General features: G+C 44.1%; 1 protein-coding gene across 4 annotated transcripts; it reads left to right on the top strand.

Moving 5' to 3' along the window:
- Positions 1-514: 514 nt before the first annotated feature.
- ZC3H11A (zinc finger CCCH-type containing 11A) lies at positions 515-18,875 on the top strand. 4 transcript variants are annotated; one of them, XM_075722594.1, is made up of 18 exons: positions 515-533; positions 7,773-7,825; positions 8,218-8,419; positions 8,621-8,740; positions 9,507-9,630; positions 10,071-10,274; positions 10,592-10,708; positions 11,246-11,323; positions 11,797-11,907; positions 12,661-12,723; positions 12,984-13,079; positions 13,289-13,354; positions 13,897-14,397; positions 15,012-15,085; positions 15,806-16,130; positions 16,463-16,632; positions 17,052-17,119; positions 17,737-18,875. In XM_075722594.1, the coding sequence occupies exons 3-18, from the start codon at positions 8,366-8,368 to the stop codon at positions 17,999-18,001; spliced, it is 2,436 nt and encodes an 811-aa protein (XP_075578709.1). In that variant the 5' UTR covers positions 515-533; positions 7,773-7,825; positions 8,218-8,365; the 3' UTR covers positions 18,002-18,875. The 4 variants fall into 4 exon arrangements, with proteins under 4 accessions (XP_075578709.1, XP_075578707.1, XP_075578708.1 ...); XM_075722592.1 differs by having other exon boundaries at positions 519-533; positions 6,337-7,825; XM_075722593.1 differs by lacking the exon at positions 515-533 and adding an exon at positions 5,870-6,392.
- The last annotated feature ends 1,102 nt before the right edge of the window (positions 18,876-19,977 follow it).

Raw genomic sequence — 19,977 nt, forward strand, 5'->3', positions numbered from 1 at the left:
CCACCTCCGGGGCTGAGGCCTGGCACCATGGCAGGCGGGGGGCATGCCCTGACAGAAAGGCGGGCGTGGGACACCGCGGCCGGGGCGGAGGCGGCCGGGAAGGGGGCACTCCCCTGCTCGCCCCGCGCTGAAGGGAAGGGCTTTGTCCGGGCTTGGAGGCGCTGGCGGGACCCCCCTGAGGAGTGAAGGGCAGAAAAGCCGCCCGCCCCGCTTTGTTTACGGGCCCCGCCCGCCCCGCTTTGTTTACGGGCCCCGCCCGCCCCGCTTTTGTCATCCCGGTGGGCGGTGCCGCCCGCCCGCTGCGCCTGCGCGGAGCCCCGCCCCCGCCGGTTTCAACGGACGGAAGTGGGCCATGGGTGAAGCCGTTCCGCCCGCCATCTTAGCAACGGGCGAGCTGAGGTTGCCCGTATGTTAGGCGCCATCTTTGAGGCTGGCAGTGGGGAAGGAGACGGCCTGAGCAGCGGCCGCGGCGGATCGAGGCGACGCGGCGGCGGCGGCGGCCCCCTGGGGTTCGGTAAAGTCCCTGCTCGCCGGTAACTAGAGCCGTTCGTGGGCCGCAGGGGCGGGGGAATGGCCTCTCGCCAGGCCCGGGTCCCCTCCGGGGAAGCAGGCCGCGTCCCCCGCGCCCGGCGGGGCAGGCGGCCCAGGCCGCGTCCCCGAGCCCTCCCCACCGGGGTGTCCGTAGCCGCTGGGGCTGGCAGGGGAGGCCGCGGGGGTCCCTGGGGCAGTGCGGGCCCTCCGGCAGCGGTGGTGGGGGTGAGGTGTTCTCCCCGGCCTCAGCGCCCCGGGACTTCAGGGAGAGGGAGCCGCTGCCCGAGGTAGGCCCGAGGTCCCCTCTCCCCCGGCTCAGAGGGCTGCAGCCCGGGGCAGCCCTCCCGTTCCCCGCCCCTGCCCTTCCTCGGCCGTTAGCCCTTCTGGAGGGCTCGGCTGCGGGCTCTTCCCCGCCTCCGTGTGTGTCCCCCGCCGCGTCCCGCTCCCGGTGGTCTCCCGGGGAAACGGAACCCTTGGGCAGGCTCTGGAGAGGTTCGGTTGGGCAAATGGAACATCCCAGTGCAGGTGCCTTATGAGTATGCGTTATTTTCGGTTAAAACCTTGTGTCTTCCTTTTGTAGCAATGCGTATAAGGGGCGTGCTGTAATGTAGTCATCTGACAAATTGCTCCTCCATTCCCCAAAGGAACTGCCTTCAGGATCTGACTAACTCTGGATGCACCCGCTTGTCATCTTAATTTCTCCTTTAGGTTGTTTAAAGCAACCCAATTGGGTGACGTTTGTTTTTGTTTCTTAAGAATTGGATCTAAGAGGTTTCTGTTTTCTTACATTGATGTTTATAATGAGAGTGCAAAAGTGATTTTTACCATTGCAGGATCAGTATGTGGAGCCTACAGATTGTTCCCAGAAGTGGTGCTTTGGGGTGCATGCTGCACTCGGAGATTGAGCTCTGGGCCATACTTTGAAAATAAGACACTGTGTTATTTGATTGTAAAAAAGGAGATCTCCTGGGGATAGAGGATTTTGAAACGATATCAGAACCACTACTGTGGCACGTGGTTGAATTGGACACACATTAAACTGATCAGGCTGAACAGATAGGCTGAATTTGTTGCTGGATGGCCAGGATTTTCAGGAGGAAAGCTAGTCTAGAGAAAACTTCCTCTTGCTGTTGCTTCTCATCTAAAATGGCACCCTTCCAAATGGCTGCTTCCGGGGGAAATTGGCTCTTTTTGAGATTTAATAAAACATTTCAGTGAGGAAGGCGAATCGTCACAGTAAATTGCTGCCAGGCCCCGACATTGATTTCAGAAATAGAAAAAGAATGAGTGTCTTTTCCGTAAGTGTGCCTGTCTCACCCAAGAGTAGACGTAGCAGCTTTAGCAGTCCCCTTAGTTTGGAATTGATTCCCTCAATGGGACATTGAGGAGGAAAAGATGGTGGACAGAGAGAACAGTAGAGGAGAGCCACCCACTAAAAGTATGGAAGAGAAGGGGTTATGCATTAAGGGAGAGCCACTACATAAAAAAATTGGTGCTATCTAAAAATTTGTTAAGGGTTTGGGACCTGCAGATACTGCTACACCTGTGTGTGCTGCAGTCATGCCTGCTGTCACTGAGCAAGATGGAGAGAGCTGCTTTATTGAACGCAGCATGTTAAAGCAGGCACTGTTGTCTGAAGAAGAGCAAAGACTTTCCTTGGGTGGAACTTCGGATCCATGGTTCACCAGGTGTGCCATACCCAGCATATGGTTTAAAAAAAAAAAAAAATCAACCATGGCAAGCCAGGTACTCATCTGGGGACACTGACTCTTTGGTGACATCTCCAAGCAGAGCATTGTGTACATTGGGCTGTGGCTAACAGCCAGCTGTGTCAGCTGTAAGCGCTGTAGGGAGGGTGTAGATGCCTGAACGTGTGTCTCTCAGCCATGTCCCCAGACAGCAGTTTGAGCAGCGGGAGTTTGACGTACGTTCTCAGCTCTTACGTTGGCAGTGACAGTGTGGCAGAGCCAGCGGGTTGGTTTTTCGGCTGGAAGAGGAAGAGCAGACTGCAAATGTGCCTGGGTAAAGAACCGTCAAAGAGATTTGCCATAGATGTGGGTTGTACCAGTGTAGCTGTTGCAGCTGCAGCAATAGCGGATCCTGGAGCATCTGGAGAAGATAGGAGTTTTCTTCATGGAAGCAATACTGTCAAAAGCCTTTTGATGCCAGAAATTAGGACAAACACATCTGTTGTCTGGAACTTCTCAGCTGACCCTTGGTATACCTGGCACACTCCTTGCAATGTTTAAAAAGTGTGTTGGGCAGGGCAGGGACTCACCTTGGCAGTTCATGTTGCAGCAACACTTGCAGACCACGCATCCTGCACGCTGGGCCAGGACCTGAATCTGATGGTGCTGTTGGTAGCCTGAAGCTTGGGAAGCACTTCTGGATGTTTCTACTGTTCCACATGAATTTTTTCCCCCATGAAGGTCCTGTATTGAGCTATTTCTTTTCAACAGATAGGCTTAGAGCCAGTTGTGGTTTAACTTCTTCAGGCTTGGGTGTTCCTATTCCATTTTGCCTACTGAGCAGGTGCTTGGTTGGAGAAGGGACATAAATCTTAACCATGGGACTCGGACTCTCAACTGCGTACTGCGGTGAAGAAACTCAGATACGAGAATGAACTTAAATATTGATTACTGAAGACACTTTTTTTCAATGCCAGCTTATTAGAAGTTCATACAGATTGTGGCACCAGACAGTTCCCATCTATAACACGTGACTATACAGCATTGTAAAAGAAAAATTTTTCATAGCTTTGGAGAAAGCACAACACAAAAATACACATTTAACTGTTGATATGTGGACTCTGAATGACTCTGAATGACTCTGAATGCACTTGGCAGTGGTGGCCCAAGGATATCTTTGGATACGCTGCACCAGCCCAAGACCCCTTTTAGAAAACAGGCAGCTCCCTCCCACTGGCTTTGCTAAAACTTCTGTAGTAGGAAGTGTCCTACAAGAACCAAATTACCAAATTGATGTGTGGCTTTCCCTTAATTGCCTCACCCCTGGCTTTCCAGCTTCTGACAGCACTGCTGACGCTGTGTGTGCAGTGCTAGGTGCCAGCTGCCATGTTTTACTTATATTTTAAAATCAGTGATTCAGGACTTTGAGCATAGGAGCGATGTGAACAGGTTAGCAGATGCTTAAGAGATTTGCTTGCTCATTCTGCTGAGGCCCATCAAATTCTTCAGGAACTCCAGCATTCAAACCATCTTCCACAGGATCACTTGAAGCAGGAAATAGCTGCTCAGTGAACCCCTCTCCACCTTTTATATGTTAAAGTGAGTTTAAAACAGCAGAAGGTCGAGCAGCGTCTGCCTGGGAGGGAGAATGGGACTATTCTCAGCTCATTCCAGTGGCCCCAGATGCCTGATAGGTGCAAGATTCTTGGCCTGCAGGTAGAGGCCAGTGGGGAACTGCAGTTCTTAGTCAAGTTCTGCCATCGGTCACATCCTTCTGGCTTTCCAGAGCACGGGGAAAGACTTTCAAATCAAAGGTGTCACTGTCACTCCTGAACTGCAAGATGGGTGAAATATCTTAGGCTTGAAACTGATTTTCTGTAGAGTGGTGCGCTCAAATCTGAATGCTTTGTCTTGGCCACTTTACTAGATCCCTGTTTTAAAGGTTGCTTTGAAGAATTCCTTCTCCTGCATCTTGATGGGTCAAGCTAAAGACAGATCTGTACTGAAGCAGTGTCTGATCTGATGAGTGCTTCAGTACAGGGTTATTCTTTGACAGTTACAGAAACACCAGGCCTATCAGCCCGTTCAGGAACAGATTGATTTGCCTCGCATCTTAAGGAAGAACGTCTTAATTCAGGTCCCTGAAGTGGCACATCTTCAAACAGAGTTGCTCCAGCCAGCAAGGGGCAGCTGTGCCTCGTGGCTGTGGTAACTCGTGGCTCTGACTCTCATAGATCACGATGAAAGGTGACTCTTGACTCGCTGGTGGAGGAAGCTGAGACGATCATCTGCTTTAACCTTTGCTCCTGGGCTGGCAACCTTGCAGTCTTTATTCTGAGTCGGTCTTGAGCGCTGTAACGCCCAGTCTCAGCACATATCCCCAGTCCAGGTTTAGACAGCATGTAACAGCTAGAATTGACTAAAAGAAATGTAAAGACTAGAAATTATAACTATTCTGCTTCAGCTTGGGACCGCTTAGCTTTAGGTTTTCATAGAGGGAATGAGACGTGTTAGCAAGAGGTTCTAATGTGCTTCAGACGACGCGAAGATGTGTGGTTTACGTATGCATCATAACGCGGTGTTCCATATGTAAATTGTGACGCCTAGCGCACGCCGCACACCCAGCCTGTGCGGTGCGGTAACAAGCAGGTAAATCAGCAGCGGCTGCTTTGCAGCTGGGGTAATGCTGACGGGCTGACAAGGGGGATTAGAACATGGAGTGCCTGCTGCTCTTCTTTCCTTGTCATCCTACTGGTATTTAGGGGTGTTTAAGCATCTTTAATATTTTTGTAAGAAATTAAAGGCATAAAGCAGAGCAGCAAGAGAGACTGTCCAAGTGAAATACTTTGTGCTTTATAACCAAAAAGGAGCCATAGGTAGGTGCGATAATACTTCTCTCATGCATTTGTTGGGGTGCAAAAAACTTTTGTTCCCTTCTTGCTCTTCGGTACAGGGCAAAGGCAGGTCAGCAAGCTGGAAAGTTAGGCCAGGGAATAGGGCTGTTTCTTCAGGATCAGGAAAGACAAGCTTGTAAAACAAACTAGACAGACTTTCATTGTGCTGTTTGTCTTCCCTTAGCAAAGATAAAGTTTATGGCACTTGGCATGTTTTTCCTGACCCCTAGCTACTGCATCTGTAATTTTTTTTAATATTATTATTATTTTTTTACAAAATGAATTCAAAATCTCTTAAAAACTTTACTAGAGTTCTGGAGAAAAAAAAAAGAAGTGTTTAAAATTCTTATCAACTTCCATCAGAGACCTGCTGAGTGCACCAGAGTTACTCATTTTTATTCAGGCTTTCAGGGGTTAGTTCCGTTGATTTCTGTTTAGCACTCAGATTGCCATCTTAACTGATAGCAGGTTTTTTTTTAGCTCAAAAACGTTGGGTGTTTTTTTTTTTTTTTTAACCTTTTTTAAAATGAAAGGACTTTTATGGAGTTTAGAACTATGAGGTTTTTGGGGGGTTTTGTTTTGTTTTAAAGTTTTGCTTTTTTTCCCATTCCTTAAACAAGATCCATTCAAATTCTGAACGGCTCTTGAAGTCTGCTCAGGCATATGGAAGGCAACAAACAAAATGCTGAGCTGCTTGGGCACTCAAAAGAGCTAAATCTGAGGGGATTTCTTCCCCCCCCCCCCCCCCCCCCCCCCGTAGTGGTGGATATAGTGATGTTGCATTATACAGGTGTGTCTCACTTCCTAGGGAAAAGAAGTGCTGCCTTCTGGACCATGAATTCCTTCTGATTTGTATTTGAATGCCTCTGCTTAGCAAAGCAGTGGTCCTTAATTGCCATCTATTTAAGCTTGTGCAAACTGAAAAAAAAATCGTGCTTGCAATTTAATTTAACTATCGATGGTATTGGTAACACATACGGGAAAATGTTTCTTGTCAAACTTCTACCTGAAGGAGTACCAGTAATTTTAGAAGTAGATGCATAGGAATCTGTATGACACAAAGTCTGTTTTTGAAGGTGCTAAAGGTCAAAAGTGAATAGTCACACCGATACTGAAGAAGGGAAGAAAACCTTGCACTTAACTACTGCTTTTATTCCCTTTGTCAAGCAGTCAAAAAAACAATAACTAATATGAGAACCCAACTTTTCCTCTCTTTATTTTAGATTTGGGAAAATTCCCTGCCAAAAAAAAATACCCTGGAAAATTCACTAGTGTTTGTGTGAGTAAAAGGTTCCAACCTTTTATTATTAATTTGTAAGAACTATTTCATTCAGTTTTGTCCAAAACAGAAATACTTTTGCACAGAAATGTGCAGCATTTTAATGAAAGGGCTCAGAATCACTTTAATTTGAACTTTATCTGGTCTGGTTGCAGGTTTTATGGCATTTAGTATATTTAAAAAAATAAGAATCAAAGTATCTGACTTCACATAAAAAAAAAAAACAAAACAAAACTGCTTGTGGCTAAATAAAATCAGTTTCAGCTCTGGTGGCACCAAAAAATCATCAGCTGTTGAATTGGACCTAAGCCATCTTTTCAAACCTTCTGTGATCTCGCAGCAACGGATAACGATGGCTGTATGGATTAGGGAACAGCATGTGATGGCAAACTTCTAGTATTTGTTCTGATGTAAAAAGAAAACAAATTATGTCCTACAATCAAAATAATTCAAAATTCTTGGTATCATGCAGCCATGCCACTTGCAAAGTGAGCATTTCCCTTCCTCTCAAAGCTTGCTGTACCCTTGATCTGCTGTCTTCCTGCTGTTAATTGATTGCAACTCTACGTGTCTGATCAGGGCTAAAAGTTGTTCTCGATACGGATATCGTACAACATATACTGTGCACGCTTGTGTGTATAGATATGTTTATACTGTATGCATGTTCATACGTATGCATATTTGTGTGCTGGCCCCCAAATCACTCATGTTTTAAAGCATCAGCCACGAAGGCATATCCATCAAAATATTATGTAGATCTTTCATTTTTGCCAATTCCCTCAAAATGAGAGACTTTTTATGCAGTCTTATGTGGCAAATAGCCAAAAATTTCTAATTTTTACTTTCACTCTTGCTGACTTTATTATTGCTCACTCTTGGTGTGTGTATAAACACATATGTGTATGTATATACATATTTGTGTATTTATACGCACAAGTATGTTTTTGATGTACAGGTAATAAAGATGGGGGAAGGTTTTTGTGTTTTCTTAATAGGTGAAGAGATCTTGAAGACCAGAAATTGCAACTTACTGAATTTTAAATTTAAAAAAAAAAAAAAAAATTAAAATTGCCCGGCTGTGGAAGATGGATCCTCATTTTTGCAGCCACTTTGAATCACAAGTTCATCTTTAAATGCACTGGGTTTTTTTTGTTGGTTTTTTGGTTTTTTTTTTTTTTTTTTTGAAGAGCTAACTAACCCTGGCTGTCTCCAGTCTGACAGTATTCAAATGGACTTGCTTCCTCCATTAGTTGTAAGATGTTTAAAAGCACATCCTATGTTTGAATTGTGGATGAGAGGTTCCCTTGGCAATGTGAGGAGGAAAATTCTTTCTACCCCTTTATTATTAATTCACGGATTCAGTGTTGGTTCGGCCTACAGGAGAAGTTAACTGGAAGTCTTTGAAGATCAATATCTTTGCTGAAGTTGTCCAGGTATGTGAACTTGAAGATCTGTGGTGATTGGAAAATAATGTTTAATATGTCAGTGTATTTTATAGAAATTTTTAGTACCTGCAGTTAGTCATTGACTGATAACTCAAATGTATGACCAATTTTTTAAGAAGTGACTCTCCTCTTGTGGGGCTTACAGCCACACGCAGTAGTTTTTTCTGTACTCCAAGGCTTATAACTATTACTAAGGGCACAGAAGAGAATGCTTGCTGACAAAACCCATGCAGTTTTACAGAAGTTTGACTTGGCATTAGGATAGTTTTTGTGACCAGCTGATTTCAAGACATTGCCCCCCTCGAGACTAATTTGACTAACAGAAAGTGGCTGTAAAAATGCTTATTACTTAACTATTTTTCACTTACACCTTTCTTCAGGGTTACTTTTAAAAAGAAGATTTCACTGACCAAGCCAGTAGAAGACTTTCAGTCCAAGAAAGAGTGAAGCCAGCTCTTGCCAAGAGTGGAGGAAGTCCCTGTTGAGTGAACCCTTAGAACCTGAGCTTGTTCTAAGAATTTGTCCATTATGTCTAACCAAGGAGATGACTGCTACTTCTATTTCTATTCCACATGTAACAAGGTATGTTTGGGTTTCTTTTGCTTTGGGTTTTTTTTTCCCTTTTTAGTTTTTAAGAGAGGAGGGGGAAGAGCAGGAGGAGACACACAGATTTCTGGTAACTTAATAGGCAGTTAGATTCTGCTTCCATTTCTGATAGCATGGACTTTTTTTTTAGGCTGTACTATTTTATTTTCCTTTTTGTTGATTTCCTTCTGGTTACAGGGAGACAGCTGTTCCTTCCGCCACTGTGAAGCTGCTCTGGGCAATGAAACAGTCTGCACACTCTGGCAGGAGGGTCGCTGTTTCAGGAATATCTGCAGATTCAGACACATGGAAATCGATGTGAGTGTTCGCCTAAAGATGTGTTCTCAAACTAAATCACTGAAAGCATTTTTCATTGCTGTAGGTGGACTGAATGTGCTTTTATGTGATGGTTTTACTTGCTATAAAATGATACTGGTTTCTGTTACTGGGAAGGGGGATAGGAGGAAGTTGGGGAAAGAAAAATCAATGTCTTGGGTATATCTTGGCAAGAAATTTTTGTATTAGGTGCTGACGTTATTTTCTTGAGAGGCAAAAGCAACCACATTGATCAGACTGCTTAAATGTGCTGGAGCAGGGTGGTAGTAAACAGCGGGCACTAACCTCCTGAAGGCTAGGTTTGATAGTGGCCTGGGTCTCTTCTGTCCCGGATTCCTTCAGATAACGGTGTTCTAACCCCTTGGGATAGTACAGGGCAGGGAGAGAAAAGATGGGAAGGAGCTAAGGCTCTGAAAGTGAAGTTCAGATAAATTTGACCAAGGCGATTTAAAACATTTTTCCCTCTGAATAATCCTGAGTTGCATTAGTTTAACCCTCCCTGAACTGATGTGCGAGAGTGCCTGTCTTCTCAGACTGAATGGTAGGAAAGCTAGATAATGTGTAGTTGTTACAGCGTATGCAAACTTAGCGTATATGCCCTGAAATACTTTATTTTAGTGATAAATTGACCTTTGGAATGATGTTTCAGTGCTGCACTGCAATAGTCCTGTCTCTGGCATGATGTGGAACTGTGTCTCTTTGCAAATTTAAGGTGAATGTTACCATGAGCTTTTCTTTCTGTCTTCAGAAAAAACGCAGTGAGATTCCTTGCTACTGGGAGAATCAACCAGTAGGCTGTCAGAAATCCAACTGTGCTTTTCATCACACGAAAGGACGTTATGTTGATGGACTCTTCTTACCGCCAAGCAAAAGTGAGTTTCTTAGGTCTTTTTTCTTTAAGTATTACATAATTTTGAATATTACTTATAAGTGGGTACAACACCGTAGAAGACATCAAGTAAGTGTTCATTTGAGTGCAGGGAGAAGCCTGCAGTTGTAGGCTCTCAGCTAAACGTAATGTAATTCTGGTATTTAATTTCTTCTTTCATGCTCAGCTTCTCTGTGCTTTGTGTGATTGTTGCCTTTCAGGTTGCTTTCCCCTCATTTAATCCTTTCCGGGTGGTAGGACGGTGAGACTTGTGTGCAAAGGGGAGCCATTGTTCATAGTGTAACCAGGGGTGGGGAATAGGAGACTCTAAATTCAGTAGCTGGGTGGGTTGTCTACCTTAACTACCATATCTACGCAGTGAGTGCCACATTGGGGTCAGAGTTTTAAATGGCCAAATTACAGATCATCCTCCTCTTCCTCTAGCTACGCTTCCAAGTCCACCTGAGTCTGCAGAAGATGATGTGAAAATGTCTCAGATGTCACTGCAGCAAAACAAACTTTCTGTTCAGTCAAATCCCTCTCCGCAGCTGAGGGGGGTGATGAAAGTGGAAAACTCTGAAAATGTCCCAAGTCCCACACATCCTCCAGTTGTGATCAATGCTGCAGATGATGATGAAGACGATGATGGTGAGCATTTTTTACTTCTTGAAGGCATTTCTGCTGTAAGTGACTGTATAAATCACAGAATACCTGAATTGTGTAGTGGTTAACGCTATAGATGAGAGTCTGGAGTCCTAAATATGTTTTTTTCCTGGTATAGCTCTCTTAGGAGTTCATCAAGTCAATACAGCTGTTTAAAAAAATCCTTCTATAAACATTTGTGGTTAAGAATACAAAAAGAATATGAAACATTGACTGAAATGTCATTGTATGAGCTACATAGACATGAAAAATCTTGTCTCATCCCTACTGCATAACTGAATAAGTTTATTTTTGCCTTTCAGACCAGCTTTCTGAAGAAGGAGATGAAACTAAAACACCTGTCCAGCAACCAACTACAGAAGCCCATAATGGATTGCGGATAATTTCCACTAGGAAATCCAATGCTAACACAAAACAAGGTATTCTGACAGCTGTAGTAGGATGGATTGGAAGGAGAATTTGACAAGTAATTCAAAAGCAATATGTTCTAAAAATATGACAGAACATAGGGTAGCTGGGTGGAGTCGGTTATTTCCATGAGCTCATTCCTGTCTGATACTGTCATATGTCCCTTGGGTCAGACAGGTAGACTCCTCCTTGTTTCCTTCTGTAGAACAAAGTAGAGCCACAGAGTGGAGTTTAAATGCCTGCAAATGTGTCCTTTCAAACATTGTGGAAAGCCATGTGTAATGATAGAGGAATCTAATACTGTGTAGATGGATTAAAATGCTTAAAACTATAGGTTTTACCCTGAAGGGTGGGAGGAGGGGTGAAGAAAGGTGCTAGTTGCTTACCAACATACTATCCGTTCTGTGGCTGCTCTTACTTGTGGGGAGTGTTGACAGGGTTTATTTGAAATACTTTGGAAAGGTTCTGAGCTGTAAGAAGCTTGAGGATCTGTGCTCTTCAGCATGTGCCTTTAAGCCTCAGTTTCATGAACCATTTTGTGTTTTCAGATGACAATTTAAATTTTGGAATAAAAACACTTGAAGAAATCAAATTGAAGAAACTAAAGGAAAAAACAAAAAAACAAGGTGATGAGTTAATATCCCCTGCTTTCCTTCCCTTCTGCCTTCTGTTCACCTTCTTTTTTTTTTTTCTTTTTTTTTTTCTTCCCCCCCCTTCTGATAATACCTGGATAGCTGGCTATGCATCGGTGAATACAATTATTTGCAAAAGAAAGGAAGGTTTTTTGCACTATTGGGTTCAAACTGGGAGATGATTGCAGCAGAGAGCTGCTTGAGGGACAGACTTCTATGTTTAGCTGGGGGCCTTGAGCTATTTTGGCATGCAACCTGTTTTTTTAAACTCAAGCAGCTGGTATTCTAGGTTGAAATTCCAAGGGCAAATCAGAAGGAACCGCTCATCTCTCTTATTTGCATGCACTGGTCATTGTATGTTTGACAGTAGTGAATAACTAATGTTTTTGGACTTCGTGATAGTTCTTCTGTTTTGTTTGGTTGGGTTTTTTTCCTAAGCTTCCTTATGTTTTGCTTGCTCTGATCAGAAGGTCCTTCGGGAGTTTCTGTTCATCCGCTCCAATCTCGGACTATTCCTGTGCCAGAAAAGGAAAATGTACGGACAGTGGTGAGAACTGTGACTCTGTCTACAAAGCAAGGTAATAGTGAATACTATTGTTTCCATTCTGTGGCTCCTAAACTGAAAGCTTAAGTAATAATTAAGATAATTCAGACATGTTAGTCTGCTGGTGCTGCTTTTTCTAATTAAAACTTTTATGCTGAAAGTCCCTGGTTGTACTGGAAAGATACAGCATTTGTAGGTGCTCAGTTTGTTGTATTGCAATAAAAGATCAAGAAGTGTTTTTGTTATCAGCCTGCCATGAAGCCATAGCTGATCATATATTACCACCATCCTACAGACTCTCAAGTGTGCTTAATTTGACTTTTGTGCTCCTGAAGTTGAGTGAGATTTGTGAATGAGCTGATGTGTTGACAGCATGTGACAGAATTAGTGTTTGGGTTAAGTGCAGTAGCAGCAGAGAGAGAGGCTAATGTCAAAACAAGTGTCTGTATGCAAATAAGGGTATAACTGAAAAACAGGAGTAATGAAAGGGAGGACCTATAGCAGAGGGTATTTATTATAAAAGTAGGCAATTTTTGAAGCATTGAAGGGGCTGGCAGTGGCAGTTGTGGGCAGTAGTGTGATATGAGTCTGTGTAAAATGGTGGTGTTTAGATCTGCACAAATTCCTTTTAAAGGCAAAAACTATGTAGAATTACTTTGACTCGTAGTTGTTCGTTTATGTGGTTTGGCTACCAAAATAGCATCTTTTTGGGGGACATGGGCTAGAAGGACAGCGTTTTTACTGAGTACTGGTTCCTGTGCACTAAGGAGATTATTCTTTGTTTTAGGGGAGGAGCCCGTGATTCGACTGAATCTTGCCGAGAGACTGGGAAAACGGAAAGCCTCCATAGGTAAGAGCTTTTTGTGAGCTGTTGTTTGGGTGCCCTCATCTAAACATGACTATATTTAAGGGTATTTTTGCTGTACACGGGAGGAAAATACATTTTGTTAGAGTTCTGTGTTGACTGCAGAAATGGCAAATTTTGTTAGCAACTGAAAGGCAAATGTAAGAAAATATACCTGGCATAATTGAAGTTTGTGTCTGACTGTTCTAAAATCCTTCTCCAGAGAAATGTTCTTAAAGTATTTCTTGTTTTCTGTCTTTCTGAAGCTGGTAAAAGTGTCCTTCCACTAAAGCGCAACCTTGCTGAAAGGCTGGGGAAGAAGATAGAGATTCTGGAGAATGCTGACAAAGCACCAAAGAGAGGTACAGCTGCTAAACAGACATCTGGATTTGATGCACAGCTTTTCTGTTTAGGCTTTCTGTTTGTCCTTCTAATGATTCTTTTTGCATGTTGGTTGAGGGCTCAAGGTAACTTTGAATCCCAGTGAAGTGATCTCCTGTCTCATCTTGAAATGTGAACACAAAACTGAGATTTATGCAGTCTCCCTAACTTCTCCTGTTCTGCCTTGTAGTTCAAGTCCCCAAGTCTCTGAAGGAGAGGCTAGGATTGCCCTCTGAGCAGACCAGTACAGAGACAGGTAATAACTGGATATTAAATATGCCTTCCTCTTTTTTTCTTTCCGTGAACTTCCATACAGCCCTAAAAGTTATTTTTAAAAAACTGCCTGATTCCTCTTGCTCGAGTGCTGAAGCTGTCCTGATGGCGGCTGTCAGAAATCTGGCTCTAGGTGCGTGTGTTTTCCACTTGTGCCTCATCAAGGTTTCATGCTCCTGCTGTGAACCGTCAGAAGCTGCAGTATGCTTACGCGCAAGTAGAATAGAACCATTGCCAGGAGCAAGAGTGTGAGATGCTAACAGAGAGACACAGTCTGAGAAAGCAACAAGATAAAATAGACTAATGTTTTTTGTGTCGCAACTCTCTCTGGATAGCACTGGTTTTCAAAATACAAGTGACTTAAAGGAGGAGGAGAATATTATGTGGAATGATACTGTCCTAAGATGCATTCTTGGGAACACTCAAACCTAGTTTTCCTTAGTGCTGTGACAAATTTTGGAGACTTTAAATACTGTTGGACTCTCTTTAAATGTTGGTGCTTCTCTGTTTTTTTGATGATGACAGAGAAGGCTGCTAAGCCAACAGGAGAGATCCATGTGAAAACACTGGAGGAAATTCGTCTTGAGAGAGCTAATCAGAGACGAGGAGAACCTCAAGGAAAACCCCAGACTGAAGGACGTTGTAAAACAGAAGATCCCAGCGCAGGGGCAAGACCTTCCCCTGCAGTTCGCATCAAAACTTTCTCGGGAGCCCTGGCTGGAAAAAAACACAAGCGATTGGAAGAAGAGAAGCAAAAAACAGAAGAGTCTCCTACCAAGACAAAAGTTGAGAGTGAGCCCAAGAAGCAGAGCGTACTTGCTCCATCTGTGCCCAGCAAAGTGCAGCGGGCAGAGCCGGCAGGTAAAGCCAAGGCAGCAGGAGAAGTGCGTATTAAAACCTTGGAGGAAATCAAGCAGGAGAAAGCTCTGCGGATGCAGCAGAGCGGAGAAAATGTGCCGACTCCACCAGCACAACCTGAGCCTGCCCCAGCAGGGAGGAGATTGTTACGGATCACAAAGCTAATAGGTAATAAGATGATTTGGTACCTGCCCTGGTGAAGCCTTGCCCTATCAAGCAAATTTGGTTTGCTCAGGATTTGTTTTGCTTTTTCCTTCTGTGTTTACTAGAGTATAAAAGAGTTCAAGGCTACGAAGTCAAAAGGCAAGAAAGTGCCAGAATATGCAACCATATTATTTTCCATTAATTACTTGACAGTTTTCTGTACTTCCACTGGAAAACTCATTCATTGAGGAACTTTGTAGCCTTAATTTCTCTCTTCTGTTTTTTCTGCCATCTGTTTGTGGTACGGGATTTTCCCTGTGCTGAATTCAAGTTTACCTTCCTCTTTGGCATATATGTTGTTTCACTTATTGATGTCTCTTAATGTGAGGACCAGTTTTTGTCAAAAATGACAGAATATTAAAGTTCTCATTGTTAAGATTATATAAGCCACATGAAAAGAGATGGTGTGATTGAGGGAGAGGGAGCTCGAATGCTGCATGGATTGCCTACTGTAGCCTTTCCCTCTGTCCCATTATTAGACATGAGGATATAAACCCACCAAGGAAACAGAGATAACCAGGTTTCTTTATTTCTGCTGTTGACAAAATGATTTTTTTTTTTTTTTGCCTATTTTAAAGCACCTGGAAAAGAAGAAAAGAAGATAGTGGAATTGAGCAAGTCTTCTCCCAAAGCTGTCTCTGCACCTGCAGAGGTGAGTCCTTTGTGAAGACATACATATATTCATATAGTTTTTGATAAATTGTGTTATGTTTTGTTTGTAACTTGCTGCACGCTCCCAGTTTGAGTGTGTTCCTACCTTTCTGCCTTTCTGCATTTGGTAAGCGCTGCAGTGAAGTCATAAGTCCTGTCACTTTCAATAGCATTTCCAGACAGCATTGTAATCCTCAAGCTTTGAATTAATCTGATTATACCTGACAATGAATAAGAAACCCTATTAGCACCAGATAAAATCTGCGAGGTTGATGTGGAGGGAATGTTGTTGTTCTCGGTGACTTTATCTGTCAGACTTGAAGGATATCATAAAATCCTGAGGTAAGTATTTTAATAGGAAAGGCTAGAGCTTTGTATTAGAGAAAATCAGTCTGTCAGTGAATGCTGTATTGGGGAGTTTGTACGACTTTCTGTTGCTTAAAAAGAATGTAATAGATTACAGCTAGAGTCTTCTGCTCTATTAAAGAAGCTTGCTGTGTTGGCAATTGCAGGCTTTTGAAACAGTATTTCCATAGCAAAGCATGGAAACATTTTATGAAAACACAGGTAACATTTTATGGAAAAAATGTCAGATCTGAATGGTATTAACATGCTCTGTTCCACATGGAGCCATTTTGAAGGGATTGCCACTCAGATTTTCTTAATGAAATCTCCACAGATTTTTGTCCTATCAGTCCTCCTCTTTTGTTTTTTTTTCTAGCCCTCTGATCAGAGTGCAACTAATTCTAAAGTTCAAGTGAAGAGCCTTGAAGAGATAATGAGGGAGAAGCGGCAACTGAAACAATGCCAAGAGGAGAAGCTTCAGAAGGAAGCAGCTGCTGTGCCATCTCCTGTTGAAAAAGCAATCAAGGATAAAACTCCAGCATCAGGGAGTCCTGAATCCACTGTGGTTTCAGGGTCAGCTTATCAGCCTGCAAAGAGGATATTGGTGAAATCTGCGGAAGATGGGGTTGAAAGCCCAGGAAAGGATGCTGCTGTATCACCAGGGAAACAGGCAGCTCAACTTCTGGAAAGAAAAGCTAAAAGTAAGCGTTGACTGTATGTTAAAGAATTATTTAGGTCGTGCTTTGAAAGAAAGGCAGAAGATGACAATTTTCACATTGTAACACTGGCTCCTTTCTGTAACTTCTTTGCTCATTTTTATGCCTTGTTGGTAAACAGAGTTTACTATGTGGAAAAATACCGCTGAGAATCTGGGAAATGGCAGTGTAATTGTGCTGGTCAAATGCATTTAGATAGGAGGATTATGGGACTGTTAAGAGAACCTGTTAGTTTTTTGGGTTGTGGTGGTTTGGTGTGTCCCCCCCGCCCCCCGAAGCAGAGCATGACTATCAGTTCTCTCTTCCTTTTACTCTAGCCAAATCTAAGGTGTGCCTGAAGCCTTTGGATGGGAAAGCCACTTCCCCCACAAAGCAGACACTGAAACGTAAGGCAGCTGAGAGTCACCCCTCGGCTGTGGCGGCTGTGAAGCCATTGAGTACCACTGGTGGTGACATGAAGGAGCCTTCAGCCAAAAAAGCAGCTGTGGTAAGGACGGCGCCGGGGGCAGTAGTGGGTCCCTGGTAAAATTTATGCCCAGGTTTTACCCTCCTCTTGGAGGAAAGATGGAAAACTGAAATGTTCTACAGGTCTCTGTTCCCTTTTAAATCCAGAAGTGGTCTACAGGATGGTTGTAGTACCTTTCTGCTTTTGGTTAGACGAATGGCAGTGTTTACATAATACTCTGCTGTGGTTTCTCTGTGGCGTGAAGGATCTTGTCCATTAATGCTGTGTTCATAAAGACACAAGGTCATTACTAAACGTCAAGTGAACACCAACTTTTCAGGAGTGCCCTAGTTCTGTATTTTGCTTAAGGCTCAGCAATGCCGGAGGAAAAGCAGTGGGGGAAGAATCTGTTAAGAAGTCTTTTACCTTTGTATCATAAAAACTGTCTTCCTTCTTCCTAGGCCGTTGTTCCTGCTTTGCCAGAGGACAGCCTGGTCTCCATACCTGGGAGAGAAAAACCCCAAACCAGGTAACAACCACAACTTGTTCTTTTTCTTGATCAGTGTGTCTTTCACGTGAAACGTAAGTTTTTTCACATGTGGAAGAACTAGAGTTTTGAGATAATTAATGCCAAAATCCAACAAAGGAACAAGTCATCTGAAATAATTTTCTAGAAGCTAGCAGGAATGCTTATTTAGATTCTTTTCTTAAAATGTGGCAAGTTGGTACAGCTTTTGAGTGACTTCGGGTTTTCTGAATGACTGCAGAGGTTAACTTCTTAACCTTTTTACAGTCAAATTAGTAAAGGTGGCAAAGTGTCTCTGGCTGCAAAAATTGAACCTTCTTTGCCAGACCCCACATGCCGTGTCTTCACGGACAAATCCCTGTCCTGGTTTTGGCTGGGATAGAGTTAATTTTCTTCCTAGTAGCTGGCATAGTGCCGTGTTTTGGATTTAGTAACTGAAAAATGTACCTGCTGATACATTGGACTCTAAAAGTAGCCCCAGGTGAATTGAGTAACAATCCCTGTGTAAGGTTGAGGTGTAGGAGGGATGAAGTACATTTTTTAAGAGCTGATTTGCAGAAAACATCTCTCTGGTTAAGGAATGTCATACACTGATTTGCTCTCTTTCTTGTTCTTCCAAGTCCTGAACTGCATATTGGAAGCCAGGCAGACTCTGTGCCACAGTCGGAGGTCTCAAGCTCCACTTCAGCTTCTCCACAAGTGGCAGCGAAGACGCGCCGGCTGAGCTCCACAGGGGCTGGGAAAGCACCCTTATCTGTAGATGATGACTTTGAGAAGCTTATTTGGGAAATCTCAGGAGGCAAACTGGAAGCAGAAATTGACCTGGACCCAGGGAAGGATGAGGATGACCTCCTGTTGGAACTTTCTGAAATGATTGACAGCTGAACTTCATAGTCTTAAGGTTTAAAACAAAAAAAAAAATTAAAACTTTGTATTTCTTTGGATACCCGGAGGTGATCCTTTTTCTAGCTGAGGCTTTGCAATGAGTCTTAAAGCACAGTTGAACTGGTAGAAATTGGCAGTATCTGCACTCAGTTGTCCCAAATTTCCCTGCTGGTCAGAGTCAAGGTCCTGTGCATCCATTCTGTAACTATCGGTGGCTACCTTCGACATTAAGAGGACAAAGCACTTGTTTATTTTGGGACAGAGACGTGCCCATCTACAGACTGTGGTGGTTGTGAACTGATCTACTGATTCAGCGATGCTCTGAAGGCTTAAACTTAAAGCTTCTTCCTTCCTTCCCCCTTGGCAAAACTCAAATGCTCAGCGCGTTTCAAAGCTTTGGTATTCTGATTTCTTGGACAGTTGGTACCTAAAGCCTGGAGTTACTATGTCAACTCTTGAATTTTATTTATGTATGCTATTGTTTTGACTTTAAGCTTTTAGGGTAACTTAATGACAATGTCAGGGTGGGAGGGAGCAGAACAATTACTCTAGTGTTTTGGACCAAACATGCTGCCAAGGGTGGTGGTCGGGGTCAGTCCCTCCAGCCTTACTTTGAATTATCAGGGATGATAGAATATCGGTGTGAAAAGCAGCAGCTCTCCAGTACAGCTAGAATACGCCCCTCTTGTTTTGTTGTACTGTACCAAAGCTTGGGGGGGGTTGGTGCTTTTTGCTGATGTGAATAACGTTCTGGGGTGGGTAGTCAGGATTCCTCTCGTAGTCTGCAGTAAATTGGTAAACTAAGAATTGGTTTAAGTGCCTCTTGGTTCCAAGAATCGCTCCCCCGAGGTGCTGGCTCGTCTGAAGCATCAGCTGCTCGGACTCACCTTCAAACCTTTAAACCTTTGAGGTCAGTCAAAGGCTTTGACCTCCACTGGCCGTGCCGCACCCTCGTTGGCATCAACCCAAGGGGCCGGTGATCTTGGAACCTGGTACTGCTGCAGCACTGCTCTCCTTTTCGGGCACGCCCTGGGGATCCTCCCTTTGGCCTCCCCTGCGCCCCTGCCCCACCACTGAGGCTCGAGCTGCCTGGAGACGTGCGTGCTGGAGGCAGGACTGGAGGTTCCTGGTCTGCCTCGGGCGTCTACGTGCAGTCCGAATGTGTGACCCTGCGGAAAAGAGCTGAGACTGGGGTGTATTGTGTACCCTGCCACCAGTGATCGTTTTCCCTAGCAGATATATTTTGAATTATTTTCTTAAATTTTTCAAGAACTTTAGTCTCTTCCTACTATGGTTTGTGAAGCTGTAGGGGCCCTCAGGCATTTGCTGCTGGCAAAGGAAAAAATCAGTTGAGTTGATTGTAAATACTTTCTCTTTGGAAGAAAACACTTGTGTGCTTTGATAATCCACTGTGATGTCTTAGTTCCTAGAGGAGAGGTTTGAAACCAAAATTTAGAAAACTGCTGTTCCGGCTCCAGAAGGGTCACCCAGCCCCAAGCTGACCCTTTATCCTGCTGAAGGACTTTCGGCCGGCGTCGGTCGCTCGCGCGCGGACCGGAGTGACTTTGGAGAGAGGAAGAGCGCGCGAGAGCCCGGCGAGGAAGGCTTCCCCCTCGCTGCTTCCCTCCTCCTGCTCCGTCGTCAGCCTTTGCTGGCCCCGGCTCCGTCCGTGGAGAGGGGATTTGCTGTACGCCGTGGTTTCTGTAAATATTTTATTCTTCCCATTTTATATTTGTATTCTATTTAAGGTATTGCATTAAACGTAGTCTGGCCGCCTTTGCCGGTAGTCGAACTATTCCACATGACAGCGGTTTAACAGTGGTTTTAAATAAAGCTGGCATGGGAGCGGTGTGGGTCTGTCCGTGGGGCACGGGGGGGCATGGGGGGCTGTCCCTGGCGCGGAGCAGTAGAGTCGGCGGTCCTCCCAGCCTCCCAGAGCGGCCGGGGTCCGCCAGCATCCCAGGGTTCCTTGCGCG

This window comes from Pelecanus crispus, chromosome 17 (genome assembly GCF_030463565.1).
Source record: "Pelecanus crispus isolate bPelCri1 chromosome 17, bPelCri1.pri, whole genome shotgun sequence".
NCBI lineage: Eukaryota > Metazoa > Chordata > Aves > Pelecaniformes > Pelecanidae > Pelecanus > Pelecanus crispus.

Excerpts from the sequence above, each read along its gene's own strand:
- ZC3H11A (XM_075722594.1), top strand. The coding sequence starts at position 8,366 with ATGTCTAACCAAGGAGATGACTGCTACTTCTATTTCTATTCCACATGT. Across the intron at positions 8,420-8,620 it reads TCTATTCCACATGTAACAAG|GGAGACAGCTGTTCCTTCCG; the intron begins GTATGTTTGGGT and ends TTCTGGTTACAG. Across the intron at positions 12,724-12,983 it reads AAAACGGAAAGCCTCCATAG|CTGGTAAAAGTGTCCTTCCA; the intron begins GTAAGAGCTTTT and ends GTCTTTCTGAAG.